This window comes from Cimex lectularius, unplaced genomic scaffold (assembly GCF_000648675.2).
Source record: "Cimex lectularius strain Harlan isolate CLEC.00 unplaced genomic scaffold, Clec_2.1 scaffold170, whole genome shotgun sequence".
Classification (NCBI taxonomy): domain Eukaryota; kingdom Metazoa; phylum Arthropoda; class Insecta; order Hemiptera; family Cimicidae; genus Cimex; species Cimex lectularius.
In genome coordinates this window covers 576,483-598,690 of record NW_019392810.1, presented here as the reverse complement: position 1 = coordinate 598,690, position 22,208 = coordinate 576,483, and the positions used below count along the sequence as shown (strand labels likewise).

The following is a 22,208-nucleotide window of genomic DNA, read 5'->3' as shown; positions in this document are numbered from 1 at the left end:
TGATTAAGCATTCAACCGAAGTGATGAATTGTAAAAGAAAGGAAAATAACTCGAGACTTCGACCAAATAAATGCTTTGAAAAACAGACAAGATGCATGAGATTTCAAACAGTTCACCTCTGTGCAAGTCTCCTAACCATAATCCATGGAATACACAAGCCATAATCATAAAATATATCATGATACGTGCTAGGACTCTTATCAAAGTAAACGGTAAAGCTGTTACTGCAAGAAAGGCGCAAGGTCTTGATAAACTCGCTAATCCTGAAGTAAAATAATGCTTCTTGAGTCGGTAAATTCGCCAATATAAAATACAAAAATGGGGGAAACGATTCCCCTTAAAGGGTACGGTATAAGCAAAACCAAGAGATCTGAAATCTAAAAAAAGAAGGATTGATTACTATGCCTTAGATCGAAAGTCGTTAAATTTCAAACTTAAACTTTCATTATACAGAAAGCCGTAAAAGGCTTGACAATAATATCCAACGTTGGTTTACAACGCAGAACCTCTGTATATTTGGCGACAGACAAATTCAAAATTTTTGAACCATGTAAAGTACACAAAGTACATATAAATTGGTTAATAAATAAGCGTTAATAATTTTTACATGGGTTGGTTTCATGATAACGTTTTAACAACCGATACCAAATAGAAAGTTGGATTATCGCAATAATGTACCTGGCCGGCTGAATTACCATTTTAAACCTCAATTATGTGCTGTTTGGTCGTAAAAGCCTTTCGTTTTCATTTGTACAAATGTGATTTTTTCTTTTACAATTTTTTTTTTCAATTATAAAATCGTTTCAACTCCAACAGTGCTTATTTTCATGTTTACTTCTGTCCCTTTATTATATAGGGCATTTCAGGGTTCGATATAAATTCTCTGGGATCTAGTTACGTGTAAATTATACTTCTTTCGTACTTGTTTCCACCCCGATAGTTCATTCATTTCCACACTTTGTCGAGTTTTCTCTAAATGCTGACTCTGCCTTCCCCAAACCACTTATTCAGCATGACTTGTCCCGTGGCGAGAGGATCTTGATGAGATCTTTCTCTTTCTTTCTTTTTTTCTTCCGTGAGCAGCTGGTAAACGCGGGCAAAGCCCCGGAGTTCACCGGGTTTCTTAACATTTAAGTTAAATTATTTTTCTAACAGGTTAGATACAGTGAACAAATTGAGTTGAATAGACGAGTAACATAACTTGTGTTATGGAAAAAATAATGAAACTTTCGAAAGTAAGTGTGAATGGTTAAAGAAAAAGTCAGTATTGATAATTAATGTGAGATTTAACGTTGCTGTCTGAGGGGTGTTGGACCTATAGATTGGTAGTATCTGCTCTTCCTGATATTCCTCCTATTCAGGGCTGTTTTGGTCTGTCAAACTTTTTTCGTCGTTCATATTGGGTCCGTGGGTCAGTTGTGTTGGTAACGACCCAATTGCAAGGTTATCTTTATGCAAAACTAAGCTCGCTATGTCCATCCGATACCAAACCTGAAGTTGGTCTGTCAGATATTTTGCGTCATTTGGGTAGCTTCAATGGTAGATCTGGGTTCATTATGTCAATTGTGTTGATAACGACCAAACTGCAAGGTTATCTTTATGCAAATCAAAGACGAGTTGTCCCTCCGTCTCTAAACCTGTAGTTTTTGGCCATTCCGATAATCCTGATCCTCCCATTCTCACTCTTTGGTCTGTTCGATATTTCATTTTGCCAGCTTTTGTGGTGAGTCGTTGCTTTATTATGTCAATTCTGTTGACTACGACCAAACTGCAAGGCTATCTTTGAACAAATCTAAGACGAGCTATGTCCTTCCGTCTCCAAACATGTAGTTTGGCCGTTTCTGAAAATCCTGATCCTCCCGGTCTGCTTCACATTTTTGTTTTTCTCCAGCCTGTGCGTTGTTTTGGCAATTGTTGTGTTGATGACGTCCGAATTGCAAGAACGCTGTACAAATGTAAGATGAACGCCTTTAGCTTGATGTGATGAACCGGCAGTTTGGTCGTTTTTTCTCATCCTGATCCGACGCCCCTTCATCAAGGAGGTGGTCTGTCAGATGGTTTTCGACTTTTCGCCAGCTTTAGACGTTGCCCATGAGTATTTTTAAATTTGTTGATAAAGACTAAAGGTTCATTACTTCAGGTGTGGAGGGACAATGCTCATCTTACATTTGCACAAAGGTGTCCTAGTTTGGTCGATATTGGAACAATTGAGTAATAATGTTACTCTTTTCTTTACCAATCAAAGCTGTTTAGCCATATTCAATGGTGGATCTGTAATTTTGTCAACATACCCATTGAAAAGGAGAAAGCTGAAACGCGACTGACATACCAAACCAGTGAAAATGGACAAACCAAATAGATCCTAAAACACCTTCTAACTGCATTATTAAGGATTTCCTCGCAGCGAAAAATAAATTTCCATTGAAATTCAAGTTGTTTCCTCTTTCCAACTATTAACGTCGTGTTTTATTTGATTTGGCATCCCGAAAATTAGATACACCACAGCTGTGACGAAATTGCTGTCATTGTTAACAACGGGGAGGGGTTTGCTGGATTAGAAGACGGCCGCAGTAACACGAGGAAATTTTCATCAGTATTGCATTACGACTTAGTCAGAAGGATCTCGTCATGCATTTCTAATTCGTGGCCTCTTCTGGGGTGAAGCCCCTCCTTTATCCTGAATATTAATTTCAAGGGATCAAGTCGGATTCAAACCCACACGGACCATGAACTGTCATGATCTTTAACTTTATGTGTATTTCAAAGATCAACATATTTTTCTCTCTCATATTTTGGAATTCTTGTTCAGTAGAGTTGTCTTCAATAGTAAGGAAAGAATGACAGCCCTAAACATGAAAAAAAACACTTAAACGACAATCTATCATCATTGAAGAGGGACAACGCTCAACACACAAGTCGTACAAATATTAGTATTTTTCTTCCCTGTGTTTTAGGAGATCCGTTTGTAGAGGCGAAAAACAATCTTGAAGGTCAATTTATGTTTGCTCACTTGTCGTTTCACCTTTTACCAAATATTTGTGGTGACTCCAAAAATCACGATGTAGTCCTTTACTTTAGTGGCACGCTTTTGGCTTAAAATTTTGCCTTGTTAAAATTATTCACCTTGAACCTTTGGGTCCTACTGACTCGTAGCTAAAATGTTATCTTTTTTAGTCATAATCGTTTTCTGGCAGACAATCACTGTTTTCATCTACAGTCTTCATTTGAACGCATTTCTCAGAAAAAGTGCTTTGATTCAAGTCGCGTAACAACTGCATTTGCGCAGCATCATGTTTGCGCAAACCTGTTACATTTTTACAAATTCTAGACGCCCATGGAATCTGCTTGCGCCATTCATCGTTGTCATGAAATAAAAAAAACAAAACAAAAAGAGAGCATGGACTGGATGAAGTAATGGTCGAGGAAGAGCGACGAAAGCCATTGATGAGCTGCCAGAAATGGTCACACTTGTCATTACTGTGGTCTATCCTTGGACATATATCTTTGAATATATCCACAAACTGCTGTATACCAAAGAAATGCTGTTTTTGGCCGATTTGTAAAAACCAGTTCGTGCCATACACTATCAAATCATGCTGCGATCTTGTGTTCCGGGTCGGCTCGAAAACGAAATAATAAAATCGAAAATTAGATTAGAAAAGCAGCTAGTCTTAAGATTCAAAGTTGCATAAGGAGTTCCTCGATAACAGTGTAGTTTCTGATCTGAGGAGGCAATACCAGAGGAGAGGTTCATGAGAGGTAGAGAAATGAAAGGTGTTCGCTAGTCTCCTCATCGTTATACTTCCTTAATCGAACATTACTGCAGTCGACTTGCTTAGTCCATCGCAGTCCTCTGTAGCGTACAACCTGTAACCTCCCTTATAATCTAGAGTAAACAGTGTTTCCTTAGAAATCGAGGACCTGGGAGAAAGAAGAGCCATTATCTTTTCGTTGCAGAATTCCAAATAAGAAAAACAATATTTCACCAAAATCGTTTAAACGAACCCCTAACACTACTGAGGGCTGAGAGAGATGAAAGAGGTTCGATAGTCACCGCTGGAGCTTAACAATTCTTCCTTAAAAATCAGAGTGAACGCAGTTTGCGTTTGTTTCTTTAGAAGTCGAGGACCTGGAAGAAGAAATGATCGTGGAATGGCCATTACTCTTTGGTTGCAGGACTCAAAATAGATCCAAAGTAAACAACAATCAGAATGAATTCTTGGGGGCCTTCTAGAAATGGTCACACCTGTCGTTGATGAGGTCTTTCCTAGGATGTGGTTTTTAGTTTGGTTTTTCAATGCCTAATTTGGATATTTCACCAAATTGGTTTAAACGAACCCCTACACTACTGTTCAATGAGAGTTTACTAGAAAAGAGAGATGAAAGAGGTTCGATAGTCACCGCTGGAGCTTAACAATTCTTCCTTAAAAATCAGAGTGAACGATGTTTGCGTTTGTTTCTTTAGAAGTCGAGGACCTGGAAGAAGAAATGAACGTGGAACAGCCATAACCTTTTGAATGCAGCACTCAAAGTAGGTTCGACAAGTAGAATGGATTCTTGGGGAGCTTCTAGAATAATCACACATCTCATTGATGAGGTCTTTCCTAGGATCTGGTTTTGGTTTGGTTTTTCAACATCTTATTTGGTACAAAATTTGTAAAGAGAGGTGAAAGGGGTTCGACGGTCGACCGCAGGAGCTTACACTCCTTCCTTAAAAACCAGAGTGTTGGCTGTTGGTGTTCCATAGAGCTAGTCCTCCTATAAATTATGAAACCGGCCATAAAAACGATCAAGAAATTAATTTAAATAAACCATCGTTCATATATTAGACTTAATGGTCCGCATAAAACTACCACTTGTTAATTCATGGGTAACGTTTTGCAACCAAATCTCTGGTTCCATTCCGAGAAGGCAGCTGCACATCCCGTACAATTGCACGCGGTGGCGTTTTTCATTTTTCACTTATCAAAAGGAAGCAGGGGGGAGGGAACACGGTCCCGCATTCTTTACAATAAAACATTTACGGTTATACGGTTTGTTTACGTCGTGCCGACGCGTGCGATCTCATAACCGATGTGACGACCCCCTTTTCATTCCCTGGGGTTCTTGCTTTTTCATCTCTTCCAGTCGTAAAAATTATGCTTGAGCCCTCCTGTTATGAAAGCACCGGAGTTTTATTAAATGTTTCACTTTCTTTTTCTGATTTATTTATTTAAGATTTCGACTTACTTGGATAACTGATTCATTGAAACCCTTTCCGAAGAAATAAAGAGAACTAACGACTAAATCTTTTATTTCTTTTATAGTTGTGCATTTTTAATGATTTTGGATAAATCAGGAGAAACATTTTAAACGAAAAAGAAACAGCTCAAGATAACAAATACTTTAAAATCCATTAAACCCTTAATATAAAATGTCATTTAAACCTTTAATTTAATCTTTCTTAACAAATTCATTTTTTGGATTATTTGTGCTTTTTTGGAACAAGCAATTGGAAATAAAGAACAGTTTTTGTTGATGTTTGATTGATGACGTTGATTTTTGTTGATACAGTGATGAACAGCTAAAAAGGTCCGTATCCGACCATAAATCAAGTTATCATAGACATCGTCCCAACAGTTGGTCGGATCGTAAAAAATCTTTTACTACTTGTTGTACATCTTGCAATCTTTTGTTCAGCATTCTTCAAACGAAGCAATTCCGAGGAGGAAAGGATTGATCCAGGAGGATCAAGGTTGGGATTATTTCCTTAATGACACTTCCTCGAGACGTATTGCATAAAAATTAATCTTTTTATGTAAGGTTTTGGTTGAAATGAAAAAGCTAGTGCCACGAGCGGGATTCGAACCCACGACCTTCGGCTCAATACACCGCTGCTCTAACCACTTGAGCTATCGTGACATCGATCCACTCGGACACCAACTCCCCATTTCAACCTATAACCTTTCGAATTTGCCTTCCTTTTTTCAAATTTTGGGAGTATTGCTTAAACTTGATCAATCCCTAGGTCAAATTGAAAAACTAATTGTTATAACAACTAACTAATTGCTTAATATTGAGTTCGTCGTGTTGACCGATTAATTATTTGAATATTGAAAGGCCTCTGAGCAGCAATATTTGTGCAATTTTTATTCAATCCTTTTATTTAATTATTATTTTATTGGTCTGTATTTGACCTGTACTACTGTACGGCCAGTAAACAAAACAAAAATCGAATTACGGAAAGTGTCCTAAATAATTTTGCAAATTCCAAGCGCAATTAAAAATTGAATAATACATAAATATAGAATATTCTGCATTCGGACTGCTCATTTCCACAGATTTGACTCATGTCTTCCAGGTAGATAAGCGAATCGATAATACATGAGTAACTACGTCCGCGAATCTTCTACACACCGGTGTTATTTTTTGTTATTTTTCTCTATTTGAACAATCGAATCCGCGCTTATACGTTCTAAAGCTCTTTATGAATAGGAAGGTTTTTTATACGTGGGTTTCTCCGGGGTACATATCATTCTGAAGAAAACCCCTCCAAGGTCCCGAGAGAGGGAACCTTTTGTTCAATTTCCAAATCCCACTTCTCCCTCTTTGCCGCGGTTCAGACAATAAATGATTTAAAGGGGAGATCGACTTGATTGTCTGGAGTGAGTTAAGAATCGATACGTCAAAACATATGAGCGCAGTTTGCAGTCAGCCACCCCGTATTTTTATTTGAGAGGAAATCAATCGTTAAAAGGAAAAGGGAAACCACCAGTGCCAGAGAGGCTGCAATGACGGACCTTCCTACAACGTAGGAGAGAGATAGCGATAGATAAATTGATAGAGAAAGAGAGGGGAGTAAGAATGAGAGATAGAGAGTAAGTAAGACAAATAAAGAGCGAGAGAGACAGTGAGTAAGAAGGGATAGATACAAATACAATGAGAGACTGAATGGATGAGAGCAAAAGAGAAAGCGGATTAAAGATAGATTTGGAGAGAGAGAGAGTGAGAGAGAGAGACTTACTTACTTACCGTGTGAAAGATAGATAGATAGAGAGGGGGGAGCGAAAGAGAGAAAGAGAGCGTGAATGAGTAAGTGAATAATCGGCTTAGTTTGAGAGAGATAGACAGGTGTGAGAGTGAAATAGTCAGGGGGGGGGGAAATTTTGTGAGGGAGAGATAGTGTCGAAGTAAGTGAGAGAGTGAGAGAGAAAAAGTTATAGAGAGGAGGACGGGGAGTGGGTGTGTTTGTGAGAGAGAGGTAGTAACGAAGTAAGTGAGAAATAGTTAGAGAAAGAAGATAGTGGTAAATATATATATATANTTATATATATAGAGAGAGAGAGAGAGAGAGAGTGAGAGAGAGAGAGAAAGAGAAAGAGAGAGTGTGTGATAGTCAGAGGGAGAGAGAGTCAGGGAGAGAGTGAGAGTAAGAGAGAGAAAGAGTGAGAGAGAGAGAAAGAGAGAGCGCGAGTGAAACAGTACGAGGGAGAATGGCAGTTAAAGTTTTCATAGGTTAAGGTCGAAATATATATTGATATTTCGGAATTGATTGCATTTTGAAGAGTTAATTTTATATTAAATACTGTCACTTCGGAAAGTTAATGTGCATCCAGTGAAGCTTTTAGATTAAAGTTTTTTTTTAATTCCTACTTGAAAAATTCAAACGATTGATCCTGCGAGAATTAACGGCTGAAAACTCACCCCCTCGATAAAAGGGAAAAAGTTTTCCCACTGGAAGGAAAACAGGCCTCTCGTAATTTCTGCGGCGTTGCTCGAGGCAGTTTTTATTAGGCGGTGGAAATCCTCGTCTATCAGTCATCTAACTTGCCTTTGCTTTCCTTTATTAAATATTCAGAAAAGGGTTCTTTCATGAAAGTTCATTGGTTCCGATTAAAACCGCAGCAACCATAAATCCCGCTCTTCTTATTTCCTTTTTAATCAATATTAAAAAAAGGGTAATTTATCTCAGTTGGATTTTTTTAAAATTACGCTAGGCGATTATCTATGATTTTTGTTTATTCCTTCAAAGTAGGATTTCGATGTCAAACTGGATTTTTGTCTCTTCTCTTAGGAAAATGGTTTATTTGCCGGTGAGTTTATAATCGCAGCGGCCCATTAGGCGCATTGTGCACTTGAATTATCTCTCTCGCTTGGTTGGATCGTTTGCAAAGGAGTTTCTTGGTATGGGGTTATCGCCGACGATGTCCTTCCCCCTTCGCCAACCCGGAAATTGGGACGCTGAAGACACTAAACGACATTTGACGGGCTTTCTTCACAAATAAATTAGAAACCTTCGGGAAAAAAACGCGGTTCTTTGCCGAACAAAAAGTAAATAAAAGCGGTCACTAATCGATGAATGGGACATAACAGTCCAGAATCATATAAAATAATAAATCATATTTACAAGAACAATTCGCTATCTCTCACAAAGTCTCTCACTCTCTCCCCTCCTTCTTTCCCTGACACTCTCTTCTTTCCCTGACACTCTCTCTTCTTTCTCCTACTCTCTTTCTTCTTTCTCCTACTCTCTTTCTCACTTCGTCACTATCTTTCCCTCACAAAGTCTCTCACTATCTCCCCGTCCGCCCTATCTATGATTCTCACACTCTCTTTCACTTTCTCTTATTTTTCTTCCTCTCTTTCTCACTTACTTACTCATTATCTATCTCTCACTCTCTCCCCGTCACTCTCTCTCTCTCTGACTCTCACAATCTGTTTCACTTTCTCTTCTTTTTCTTCCTTTCTCTTTTTCACTTACTTCGTCACTACCTCTCACTCTCTCCCCGACCCCCTCTCTAAGACTATCACAATCTCTCACTTTCTCTTCTTTTTCTTTCCCTCTCTTTCTCACTTACTCAGTCATTATCTGTCTTTCACTCTCTCCCCTTCCTCCTCTCTACGACTCTCGCACTCTCTCATTCACTATTTCTTCTTCTTCCTCTCTCTTTCTCACTTACTTAGTCACTATCTCTCACAAACTCTCTCACTTCCTCATTCCTCTTCGAACAAGAAAAAGATTTAATTTTCTTTGATAAACGATTTATTTTTACAAATCTCGCAGTGTTATGTCAATTTATCCTTTCGTACACTAAATTAGAAACGAACATGTATTTGAATTTAAATACATGCGCATCTAGATGATCATTTGTATATAATAATAATAAAAACAGAAAATTTAGCTGGATATGGAACAGTAATAATAACTTTAAAAAAAATCCATTTATTTAACAAAAACTAACGAAAATTATATAAGTATAAAACTTACTAAAAATTTTATAGATTACATACATATAAAATTAAATTTTCATCACCTTAATTAACACTGTAATAAATCTATTAAGAAACAAATCTTGAAAATAACTCAATAATTTGTGCCAAATAACATACAATACATTATAATAGTTTGAATACTTGACAGATATAGTAAATTCAAATATTAATCATTCTTTATTAGTAGTTTTACATTTTTTCCATTTCTTCTAAATTGGAGGCTTTCTTAATTTCTTCGGGTTAATCATTATACCGAGATACTTGTTATAAGAAAAGATTTTTTTATTTATTTTACATTATTAAATATTGCTATTGTGAAGTGTTTTATAGTCCTTATGCTGGTTGTACACATTTAACATGATGTTGAAAAGTAGTATTGATATAGGAGGCGTCGGTGGCCGCAATGGCGTTGACACGGCGCTCATCACTGTAAGGTAAAGGTCCCGGGTTCGAATCCAGCGGCCCTGCATTCGAACCCGACATACTTATAAATGTTTTTTTTCCCAAAAACACCGGTGCCTCCAGGGGTTAACCATCCCTAACCATCCCCAAACTTGAAAAAGCAATTACACTCCTTAAAAAGGATATTTTATGGAGAAAGTTTTCTGAAATTTACTGGTCTCTAGGTTTGGAAATAGTGGTTTAGAAACACCTTAGTAAGTTATTCATTTTTGAAAAAAAAAAATTCAATGTTCTGGCTATTAAAACGCTTATTTTCCCAATGTTTACAAGTTTAGTATTTATCGCATCTTATTGGGAATTTAACGTTGTTCTCAATGGTAACAACGGATTTGTCCAAAACCTTTTAGTTTTGGAGTTACCATTGTTTATTTGAAGCAAGGTCGTGAAATCTTAAAAAATCAGAAAAACGGGAATAACTCCGATACTGTTGAGATTCGGACCACAGTTAATTAGTACTTTTTCGTGCCATTTTGAATATAAACATGTGTTGTTTGTAACACGAGTAGCCAAACACCCTATATATAAAGAGAGTGAGAGGGGGTGGGAGAGGAACAGACTTGTAGGCAGATCGAATGACTGTGCGGAAGAACCAAAGACAATTAATTGGCAGACAATTTAAAAAATAGCAAAAAATCGTAATAAACAGCCGAATGATATGACTGACTGGAAAATCATTATTCCGACATGGGTTTATCTCTAATAGGATTCTTTCCCTTGGAAACATAGGTCACTGAACTCTGATTGATTAATTGTAAACATCAATTAAAAATACGGCGTTTCTACATGATTAAATACATTTTTCAATTTATGTTGGGGGTCCTACGTTTGGCAGAAAACATAAAAATCTTTTAAAATCAGACTGTACATTACAAAATAACATAGATTATTGAAAATATAGCTAAATGAGTTTGAACTAAAAAAGCAAGGATTCGCTGATTATTGACCAAACTTCAGAAGAACTAAAAGTACATCTTTATATTCTATATGGAAGATGTTTAAATGAATAGCCCGAGGGTTTAAGAGGAAAACTGAATCATAAATGTAAACGGAGTAAAACAGCCACTTGGTAGGACATGTGCCCAATTGGGTTTAATTGCTACCCGTCCAATTGATTGACAACGATAGCCTTTAACGATCCCTCAGGATCTCTCGAGTCTTAAAGGTTTCAAAGTTTTTTAATAGACAAAACATACGTTGCTGAAGTAAAACTGGGGTTGCCGATCCCCTAGTCGACCTGCGTTTCCGCATATCCGCTCTTATCCGTCTATATCCCCGGGGATCAACCTGGAATATGAATCAGAGAGGGGAGCCGAAAAGAAATCCCAGGCCGGTTGTCCGTGTTGGAGACCAGAGACGGATTATTTTTATGCTTCCTACATAGAGAAACAAAAAATGTTTTTGCATCAAGTGTGATGGTTTATATTATTGTATTTATCAAAAAAGCCATCTAGTCGCCATTTTCGCCCAAAGTTTATATAATTCATTGTTTCACTAGGTTGTCGCATATATTTTTCCCATGTTTTTAAAGTTCCTCGGAAAACAATAGGCCTTTGGGGAGTCTTTCGGATTTATAAAGGCGGTTGGGAATATTTACCAAGTCGCCTCTCAGGCGAATTATTTGCGGAAAATCCGAGAAACGTGTTATTGACGGAAACAATGGCCGGCGTGTGGGTAGTTCAACTCTGTCGGCATTAAATTCATAATAGACAAAAGGTTCGGACAATGACATGTTACTGAAACATTTGTTCTTCTACATATTGTTTAAACACTTATGTAACTCCGTTATGTCCAAGCTTTCAGCCATATCTCATACCATCTAGTTTGCATAACGGATTTCTCCTAATACTTATAAATTCCCATATGGGTACTTTATATTTTAAAAAAAGACTCATCACAACTTAAGAATGCTTAGCTATTAGAAGGACATCGTTGCTTAATTAGGAGTAAACTTGCAAATTCCTGGTCTTTTTAATGAGACATGTTAATACGATACCATAATACATTCCACGAGACATTCTTGCAAATAGTTTAAGTTTATTAGTACATTAGAATTAATAATAATTATACATAGTTTAAATAGTCAGAGGCGGTCAGGTCAGATGTATATCAGAAAACATTATTTTCCATTTAATTGCCGACGTTTCGACCTTAATTCCGGTCATCTTCAAATCAAGTGTAGTGGCATTCCTGTTTGTTAAATCAGTAGTTAACTAAACAAACATGTCACTATAGAAAACATTTTATGCTTTCAAGATAATGAAAAAGGTGTTTTTCCGTACATCTAACTTAACCGCTACTCACTATTTCAACCACCGGTTAAACGACAAGTAATAATTATGATAATTCATATATTGTGATATATCCTCTTGAGAGGTCAACGAGGATCGAGTAGGTTGGGCATTTTCTGAATCGCTTTGGTCTGCCACTATCTATTTTGGTCTTCTTGTTGTCTTCAATTGTTCTGTTTTGTCGATAGGGTTGCCAATTGTTGGGAGAAAAAGTGCGTCTGACAGGTCGAAAAAGCAAGGATAGGGAGACCAAATCGGTAACGGAGATAATTCGTTACTCGCTGGATTTTTTTTATTTCTTTCTGTAACCAACTAATCCCAGAAAATACTCAATCCGATAATGGCGAGTCGTCATTTGATAAATGTTAATTCTAATAGAAAACAGGTTTTGTTCTGTTGCTTCTCCTGGTAGTTTCGAACGGCCTTCGATCCTTTACTTGTGTATTTTCGCCCTGTGGATTTGTTAAATAATCAATTTGAAATAAACAAGTGAAACTGTTTAAGGTTGCTGATGTAATAATTTAATTAATAAAACTAATAGATATTAAAATAGTATTTCAATTATACTTTTTACCTAAAGTCCTGATTGAGATGAAAAAGTTGTCACGACAGGATTCGAACCCACGACTTTCGGCTAAATACGCCGCTGCTCTAACCACATGAACTATTGTGACTCGATCCACACGGACACCACCACCCCATAGAAAATTTGTCAAAAAGAGGGAAAATTAGAAAAGTTATAGGTTGAGATTGGGAGGTGGTGTCCGAGTAGATCGAAGTCACGATAGCTCAAGTGGTTAGAACAGTTAGAAGTTACTATTAGCCGAAAGTCGTGGGCTCGAATCCCATCGTGAGACTAACTTTTTCATCTCAACCATGAATTTAGATAAAAAGTATAATTAATTGAAATATTTAAATACGTGAATTATAACCGCTAAATATATAAGGATTAAAATAGTATGTTGGAGAAAGAAAAGATAGATAGAGAGATACAGCTAGAGGTAGAGGGAGAGCGAGAGTGAGAAGAGGTAAGTAGATACAGGGAATCACGAGAGAGAGAGGGTGAGAGAGGGGGGAGAGAGAGAGAGAGTGAGTGAGAGGAGTCAGCGCAATAAGATCAATAGATGGACAGTGAGTGACTGAGTGAGGGAGAGAAAGAGCCAGAGGGATAGTGCGTGAGAGTAGGAGTGAGTTAATGAGAGAGAAAGTGTATGTGTGAATGAGAGATAGAGCGGAAGAGGTGTTGGGAAAGAGAGAGAGTGAGTGAGTGAATGAGACATATAAAGTGAGGGAGAGAGAGCAAAAGACAATGGGTAAGTGAGATAGTGTAGGAGTGAGTGAGAGAGGAGAAAGAGAGGGTGAGTGTCCGGGACTATGAGTGAGAGTGAAAGGGGGTTGAGAAGGTGACTGAAAAAAACATATAGCATTATTGATTAAGTAAGAGAGAAAGAGAGAGTGATAAACGGAGATCTCCTTTTCTTAAAATTCTTTACTGTTTATTTTACATATTTATTAACATAAAAAATGAAATCATTTGTAATGATCACCATTTAACTAGTGATCATGTGAGAAAAGTTTATTTTAATTGGGAACTGGTTTCTTCCTCAGGTTGCCTCTCTTGCAGGTTTAGAGCAGCCTTGAAATGTTTTCCTATGTATTTTCTTCCCGTAGATTTTTTTTATATTTTTAAAAAACCAGTTCCTTTATATAATGTAAAACAGACATTTTTAATTTCTAATCAGCACCCAGGTAAAGAAAGTACTACTTATAAACACGGGATAGTTGGGAACAACTGAACTTGAAAAAGTTCATAATTTCTTATGTATATTTTGTGATAACCCTTTCTGGATTTTTTGTGCCCTTTCTGGTTGATCGGAATTTTGCCGGCGTTCTAACTCCCTAAAATTACCATCGATAACGCTTAATTGAACGTCCCCTGGAGAAATTCCCGTGTAATGGTCGTTTGGGTCAGAGACAGCGCCAAATCCAATTAACAACCCTCGCAGATTTTCACTAATTGCTTCCATATTTAATTGTCTTGTCGGTAGTAGTGTTCTGTTTAAGACACTTCGTGTTGTTTCGCCTGTCGTTAAACGGTTTCTTTTCAGTTTGAAGGTTTGTCAATAACAGGTGGACGGATTTTTTGATGGAAGGGTTTATACCGTGTGGGCCATTTGCATATTTATGAATCTCAACAGATTCGTATCCATATTGATCAGCGTACTTACCTTTCGTTCCCCCTGGAACTCATACAGAATTGCTTTGTCTTTTTTTGTATAACACATACTATGAATCCGTAAAATTTTGCCTGAGTTCTTGAGGTTTAGCCGTTATATCACATTTTGGTCTGGAGTAAATACAGTGTAAATATCTTTAAGGAAGAAATTTTTTTTAAACGCAGAAAAGTCTAAGTAGGACTACAAAAATTGTATGTAAAACTAGTATATTTTGAGATTTCTTGTTGAGGTCTGCAATTTGATGAACCGTTTGTCGTTTCCGATCATCTCTGTCCTATCCTCGCTGGTTTTGTCTATCACACGCTTTTCAACATCTCGCCATCTTCGGTGGTGGGTTTGTGTTCTGTTTTCACTCTTTAGGCTTAATATCCGTCAGAATATTTGATGTAATTGTCGCAACTGTGTTAAATCTGTTAAAGTCGAGATACTCTGAGAAAGGTTTGCAGTTTGGCCTCAGCCCCATATGCACATTTTGTCATCTTCAGTGTGTGGTCCCTGCCTATTTTTATCACAAATTCCTTGTATAAATATAATTTAGTTTATAATTGAAAAATATCTTTGTGAGATTTCTTGTTCAGGTCTGCAAGGTGAAGAACCGTTGGTCGTTTCCGATCATCTTGGTCCGCCTATCCTCTCGACCTTTTTGTCTAACAGACGCTTTTCAATTTCTCGTCATTTTCAGTGGTGGGTTTCTGTTCTGTTTTCACTCTTTAGGCTTAATATCCTTCAAAATATTAAGGATATTGTCGCAACTATGTAAAATCTGTTAAAGTCGAGATATTCTAAGAAAAGAGGCTGAAAAACCTATCTTTAGGACTTTGCCTATTTTTGTCGCGTCGAAAAATATTTTTGTGCAATTTCTTGTTGGGGTCTGTTGTTGTCTTCAATCTGTTGAAGCTTTGATTGTTTTCGATCATATTGGTCCGCGTATCCTCGCCATTTTTGTTTGTCAGACGGTTTCATCTTCTTGTCATCTTCATTGTGATCTGTTTTCACGCTTTAATCTTCTTAAAAAGATCCATCAGAATATTAGGGGCATTGTTAAAATCGATATATTCTTGGAAAAGTGTGCAGTTTGGCCTCAGCCTCATACAGCGCTTTTGTCATCTTCAATGAACGCCTGAATTTTTTATAATTAGCCTAAAAATATTTTTGTGAGTTTTCTTGTTCTTGTCTCACTGATGAAGCTTTGATTGTTTCCGACAACTTGGTCCTTCTACCCTCGCCCTTTTTGTTTGTCAGACGTTTTTCAACTTCTCGCCATCTTCATTAGCGGGTTTGTGATATATTTTCTGGCTTTAGGTTTAGATAGATCCTTCAAGATATTTGGGTTATTGACACAACTATTTTAAATCAGTTAAAATGGAGATATTCTGAGAAAAGTTTCCAGTTTGACCTCAGCCTCGGCGCGCATTTTGTCATAAAATAATTATATCACAAATTTCTTGTAATAATAATTTAGTTAATTAAGGTTGTTTTTTTTTAGTTGAGATAAAAAAGTCAGTGTCCCAAGCGGGATTCGAACCCACGGCCTTCCACTAGATACGCCGCTGCTATACCACTTGAGCTATCGTGACTTCCATCCACTCTAGCCGAAGGTCGTGGGTTCGAATCCCGCTCGTGACACTGATTTTTTTATCTCAACTAAAAACCTTAATTAATTGAAAGATATTCGGTCAAGCGGACCACGAAAACATGTGAATATAATAATTTAGTTTATAATTGGCCGACAAATATTATTTGTTGTTGGATTTCTTGTTGAGATCTGTAGAGGACGAACCTGGTCATCCGATCGTGTCCTGGTCCTTGCTTCTTTACTAACAGGTCGAAAATAGCATTCGCTTGCTTTGTCTTTAGTGTTTATCATTTTAAACTTATTCACAGAATCAATAGTTTGATAATAAGAAGGACGAATTATTGATCTTTCGCGCTAATACATGCGAACACTTCATTGCCAGAGACTTCGGACGCGTCCCGACAAAACTCGACGCGGGCTTAGTCAATAATCGCAAAAAAACCCGCTTTCTCGCTAACTTTCACCAGATTAAAAACTGCGGATCAAAAAGAAATTTTATTAACGAAAAGATATGAATGAAAATTTTAATGCCTTGAAAGATAAACGATACTAACTGATCCTGCGGTCAGGGTGACATACAGAGAAGAAAGAGAAAAGGGAAGAGTAAAATAATAAGTAGTTCTAGACTTAAAGAAACGTTGGTTGATGTTGATGACCATGTTTGATAATAAATAAACAAAAGAAAACATGTTTAAGCAAATGCCTAGCTTAATTTAAATTATACAGTAATTACATTTTTCCTTTCCTCCAGATGGCATTCCACTCTGGTCGTATTTTAAACATAATCCAGAGATATTTGAACGCGAACTCTGGATGTAGTTTTTCTTTTATAAGTTATTTATACCGGGATTGCTAAAAATTTATCTCTGGCTCCTGAGACAGTCCGAGTTGGAGAAAAAAGGTGAAACGACCGTTTTGCAATTTGGCAAAACGAGTTTACGGCCCCATTATTAAGACGGAGTCGGGCGTAATTGAACAAATAAGCTTATCCTCCCCCTTCCAATTTTTTTTTTCTCCGGGTGTCAAACCCTCGTACGGAGATAGTGGACCCCTGAGTAATAATCCCGAATAAAAGCGTTTGTCTTGTAGAGGGCTTAAAAATTTTCCAAAGGGATTTTACTCGGAAATCGATACGGCCCAAGGTTTAAATTTGGAAACGTTTTCGCGAACGGGCGTCAAATTTTCTTTATTTTCCACGGGAAAAATGGAACCTGGAGATAGGAATTTGCAGAGTGAAATGCGTTTCGTTTTCTCGCCATCTTCAGTGGTGGGTTTTTGTTCTGCTCCTGTTTCTACTTATGAAAATTTTGACCGTTTCACGCTGTCGCATTGTACATAGATACTCGTAGATCCTAGTATGAGTATCTATGTATGACATGAGTAAATTTTGTTAAATCTGTTAAATTTGAAATATTTTGTGTGTAGCTTGGCCGTTTTTGTCAGCCTCCATGCGTATTTCCTCATCTTCAGTGATTGCTCTGCGTATTTTTGTCACGAAGTCCTTGTATAACAATAATTTAGTTTACTATTGGCCGAATAATATTATTTTTGTGAAATTGCTTGTTCGGGTGTGGAATGTGTGAACCATTGATCGTTTCCGATCATCTTGGTCCGCCTGTCCTCGCTGTTTTGGTAAAACAGACGGCCAGACGCTTTTCGGTTTGTTGCCCTCTTCAGTGGTGGGTTTTTGTGTATTCGTGTTTCTACTTCAAAACTTGGACTTGTTCACGTTTTACGCACATTGGTCCGCCTATCCCCGCTGTTTTGATCTGTTTGCTTTTCGGTTTGCTGTCCTCTTAAGTGGTGGGTTTTAGATACTGTAGATCCTTCAAAATACAATGGATATTGAGTAAATTAAATTGATTGTTAAATTTGAGATATTTTGTGAATAGCTTGGCCGTTTTTATTAGCCTCGATGCGTATTTTCTCATCATGAACGATTGCTCTACGTATTTTTGTCATGAATTCCTTGTATAACAATAATTTAGTTTATAATTGGCCGATCAGCATTATTTTTTTGACATTTCTTGTTGGGGGGTGTGCAATGTGATGAACCATTGATCGTTTCCGATCATCTTGGTCCGCCTGGCCTCGCTGTTTTAGTAAAACAGACGGCCAGACGCTTTTCGGTTTGTTGCCATCTTCAGTGGTGGGTTTTTGTCTATTCGTGTTTCTACTTCAAAACTTGGACTTGTTCACGTTTTACGCTTTAAGCACTGTTGCTCGTAGATGAACCTCTAATAGTTTCCGATCACCTTGGTCCGCCTCTCCTCGCTGTTTTGATCAGCTTGCTTTTCCGTTTGCTGTCCTCTTCAGTGGTGGGTTTTAGATACTCGTTGATTTTTCAAAATATAACGGGAGTTGAGTCAATTTTGATAAATCTGCTAAATTCGAGATATTTCGTTAGGAAAGTGTGTAGTTTTTGTTATTTTTATCAGCCTCGACGTGTATTTTCTCATGTTCAATGATTGCTTTGCATATTTTTGTCACGGATTCCCTATATAACAATAATTTAGTTTACACTTGGCCGATCAATATAATTAGATACTCGTAGATCCTTCAAATTATAATGGACATTGAGCCAATTTTGTTAAATTTGTTAAATTCGAGACTTTTGTTAGGAAAGTGTGTAGTTTGGCTGTTTTTATCAACTTCCTTTGCGCGTTTTTTCCTCTTCAGTGGTTGATCTGCGTATTTTTCTCACGTATACCTTGTATAACAATAATTTTGTTTATAATTGGCCAATCAATATTGTTTGTGGTGAAATTTCTTGTGTGGGTCTGCAGTTTGATGAATCTTTGGTCGTTGTCTGTATCCTTTTCCCCTTGGTCCGCCTATCCTCGCTGTTTTGATGAGTCAACCCTAGGACGCTTTTTGGTAAATCAGACGCTTTTCGGTTTGTTGCCATATTCAGTGGTGAGTTTTTGTCTATTCGTGTTTCTGCTTGAAAATATGCAATTTTTCACGTTTCACGCATTAAGCACTGATACTCATAGATGAACTTCTGGTCGTTTCCGATCACCTCATACCGCTTACATTTCGCTTTTGGCTTCTCGCCATCTTCATTGGTGGTTCTGTCGCAAAACCACTGACAGACCGAGACACCAAAACAATCGGAAACTCCTAAATTGCAGGTTCATTGCTCAGCGAACCCCAAGAAGAAATCACCAATCCTCCTGTTTTGGTCTACGATTTTCAGTTTCTTGCCATCTTCAGGGGTGGGGAAATAATCGATCCCTGATATAAGAATTTACAGGAAAATGGCAGAATAATGTTAAAAGCCATTTGAATTGCTTTTATTTTTCGTTCGAACTTCGATTAATACGTTTTCTAAGCCGATGATGAAAAATAGGGACTTAATAAAAGGGCTTTATTCAAAGCAGGAAAAGTGAATTACTTTCAATTATTAAAGTAAAATGCCTTCTCTTTTAAGAATTTTTTATTTGACGATTGTCTGCATGATGATGCGAGATTAAATAAATTTTTAATTTTCGATTCTGATATAAATTATGTTAGTATGTCGGATGTCTAAAAGAGTTAGATATTTAACCAGGTCATTAGCTTTAAAGAGCTATAATTACACAACTTGAAAGTTTAGTCAAAGGGTATCTGTTTTTTAGAGTCAAGGGCCTCTCGGCTTTCAAAGTTCACGAGGTGAAATTTGGAGCTTTTATTTCCACTCAAAAAAATGTATTCGTGGGCTCTTGAAAGCAGGATATATGCATCAAGAGCATGCTGATTTAACCGGCCTTTCGGACTGGTCCTTCGGCGTACTATTTAAAGTCCTTTCATACCTTTAAACCGTTCAACTTTGATACTTGGCAATTTTTCATATTTTACTATAAAATTTTTATAACCCGGGTACACCTGTACATCTGAGATACGTGATCCTTTGAGTACGTTTGCGTATTTTCTTCAACATCACAGCAAACAGAATTTTTTGGAAGGAGAAGAATGTTTGGTTTTTCTGTTAAGTTTTCGTTTATAGTTTGAATTGTCGGAAACCACTAAACTACAGGTTCACCCCCAGCAGACCCCAAGAAGAAATTTCCCAATATCTTTATTTGTCTGAATTATGGATGTTTAAGTTTTTATAAATTTACAATACTCGTAATGTTTAATATTTTGTTTTTCGCTTTTTCAGCTTGAAGAGTGGTTGGAGGAGGTGCGAAACGAGAGTTGCGATGCGCTCGGAGCAGACACAGTGGAAGCTGCTGAGAGGCAATTAGAAGCAAGCAAACAGCAGAGGCTTTCTTCTCTGGACGCCTGCTTGAATACAATCGCCCAAGGAGAAGCGTTATTGCAAGAGCTCAGGTAAATATATTTAGTTGGCGGATTACTACGCCGAGGGGTTTGGTACATGGAATTGCTCATTGTCCGACGGGAAAAGGGTGGTACAATGGTGTAAATCATGTCGGCAACAGCGTCCGCATTAATAGTCAACCCTTCAACCGGGGTTAATGTCCCGAAAGTGGCAACTATCCCGGGCTAGGATACTCGGAGCTGGAGAGGGTTGCTCGTAATGAGCAATAACGGGGATGTGACTCTCGTAAATTTTACCCGGCTTCGAAAAATTGAACTTGCAAAATCCTATTCGGCCAATTGGGGCCCTAAGAGCTTCAAGTTAAACCGGGGGGGGGGGATCGGGCAGTTTTTGCCCTATGATCGGGTAATGGGGTTTGTTTCAAATTGGCACGATTCGAAAGGAAAACGGTCGTGGGCGTAATGGTCGAGAAGGTCCGTAAATAACCAGGCAAAACAAAAACTGTTCTAATACAAAAAAATAATTTTCTCTGATCGTTATACTTGTAAGCTAAAAAGCAACCAATCAGATTTTTTTTAATAAATAATTTATTTATAGCCTGTACGAAACATAAACACAAACTAATGCCCTTGTGAGGGATTTAGGGGTAAGTCTCGAGGTCATTGACGTGGTCGCTTCTCGGGATGAGTAGTCAGTTCGCTGGCAAAAGGAATGTTGAGGTTGTGGATTGTAAGGTTGGTGACATAGTAAGGAAGTTCGATTTTTGAAGCTTTTGGAAGATTGGATGCGCTGGATATTGGATAGCTCGGCGGAACACCACAGTTCAGCTCCGTATGTCCGAAGCGGTCGCAGTAATGTCTTGAGAGTTAGCTGGTTTTAACGATCAAAACTGATTTCGGTCCTAAATTCGTAGTTGTCCAAGTCTAATAAGTCTTGTGTGAAGATCCCATATCAGTATGTTGTTTTATCTAAGTATCTGACTTGAATGGAAGTTAATATCTCCTTGTTGTTAATTCACTACCGAATTAACTTTACTTTTACCGAAGGAAACATTACATAGAAACAGGAATTGAACTTAGTAGCAGTTCAAAATATCTCAAGACGTTCATAAAAGATGGAACGTCGAAATTCATCTGTCCGAAATAGCCAAATTAGACAGCCCAGTATGATGATACTTTGACAGATGGCAACAGCTCACAGGCCACCAAAAAATTCCACCTGAATCTGTTTCCTTGGTGTGGTATTTTTGAAAATGTTTAAAACAAGGACAGACGAAAGATAAGGTTGATACAACTGCTGTCAGTTTATAAGAAGTCTTAATTTTTTAATTATTTTGACAGATGAATCAGGTCATATCGACAAAGTCTATAGGGTTTAGGTCTGTAAGGCGGGTTTCTGCATTTCGAACTTATTCGAAAATCCTTTTGAACTAAATAGCATACTTTGCTAAAGAAAATCCGTAAAGATCGTTCGCTGATATTCCTAACTATCTTAATAGTTGAAGGTTATGATGATAATGAATGCAGCCTTCTGGCTTATTGTACTTTCTCTCTGTTCAGTTCAATTGGCTCGATCCTTGTTTTAACAAGTAAGTCATTGGCTGTCATTGCTGCTGTTCTGTTTCCCAGGTTTTCTTGGTACTCCAGGAGATAACCATACCTCAGATATATCTCCATTGAGCAGTTGCTTCGTATTCGACATGCAGAGATGCATGACTGTTTTCCTGATATTACATAACCTACAAATAATCACATTATGATTTGAGGATACAGGAAACGGGGTTTCATATCCTCCAAGCACTGCATCATTTTAGCTTATTGTACTTTTTCTAGTTCCTTAGTTCAGTCCAATTGACTCGATCCTTTTTTTAACAAGTAAGTCGTTGACTGACAGCTGCAGTTCTGTTCCCCGGGTTTTCTTGGTACTCTAGGATATAACCTCAGACATATCTCCATTGAGCAGTTGCTTCATATTCGAAGATAATATGGATGTCTGTTTCTCCCCCATACTATATAACCTACAAATGATCTCATTATGATTATGAGATACAGGAAACGGGAGTTTGGTATTCTCCACTGCAATATTTTGGCTTATTTTCCTTTTCTTAGTTCCTTATTTCAGTTCGTTTG

The 22,208-nt window shown here is 37.6% G+C and overlaps 1 protein-coding gene across 7 annotated transcripts in view; it reads left to right on the top strand.

Annotated features, from left to right (window-relative positions):
• LOC106662231 (triple functional domain protein) overlaps nt 1–22,208 on the top strand; it is a 351,395-nt gene that overhangs the window by 123,959 nt on the left and 205,228 nt on the right. For all 7 annotated transcript variants that reach the window (XM_024228191.1, XM_024228188.1, XM_024228186.1 and 4 more), the window contains one exon: nt 19,960–20,129. In XM_024228191.1, the coding sequence (XP_024083959.1) occupies nt 19,960–20,129 (170 nt within the window). The remainder of the gene's footprint in view (nt 1–19,959; nt 20,130–22,208) is intronic.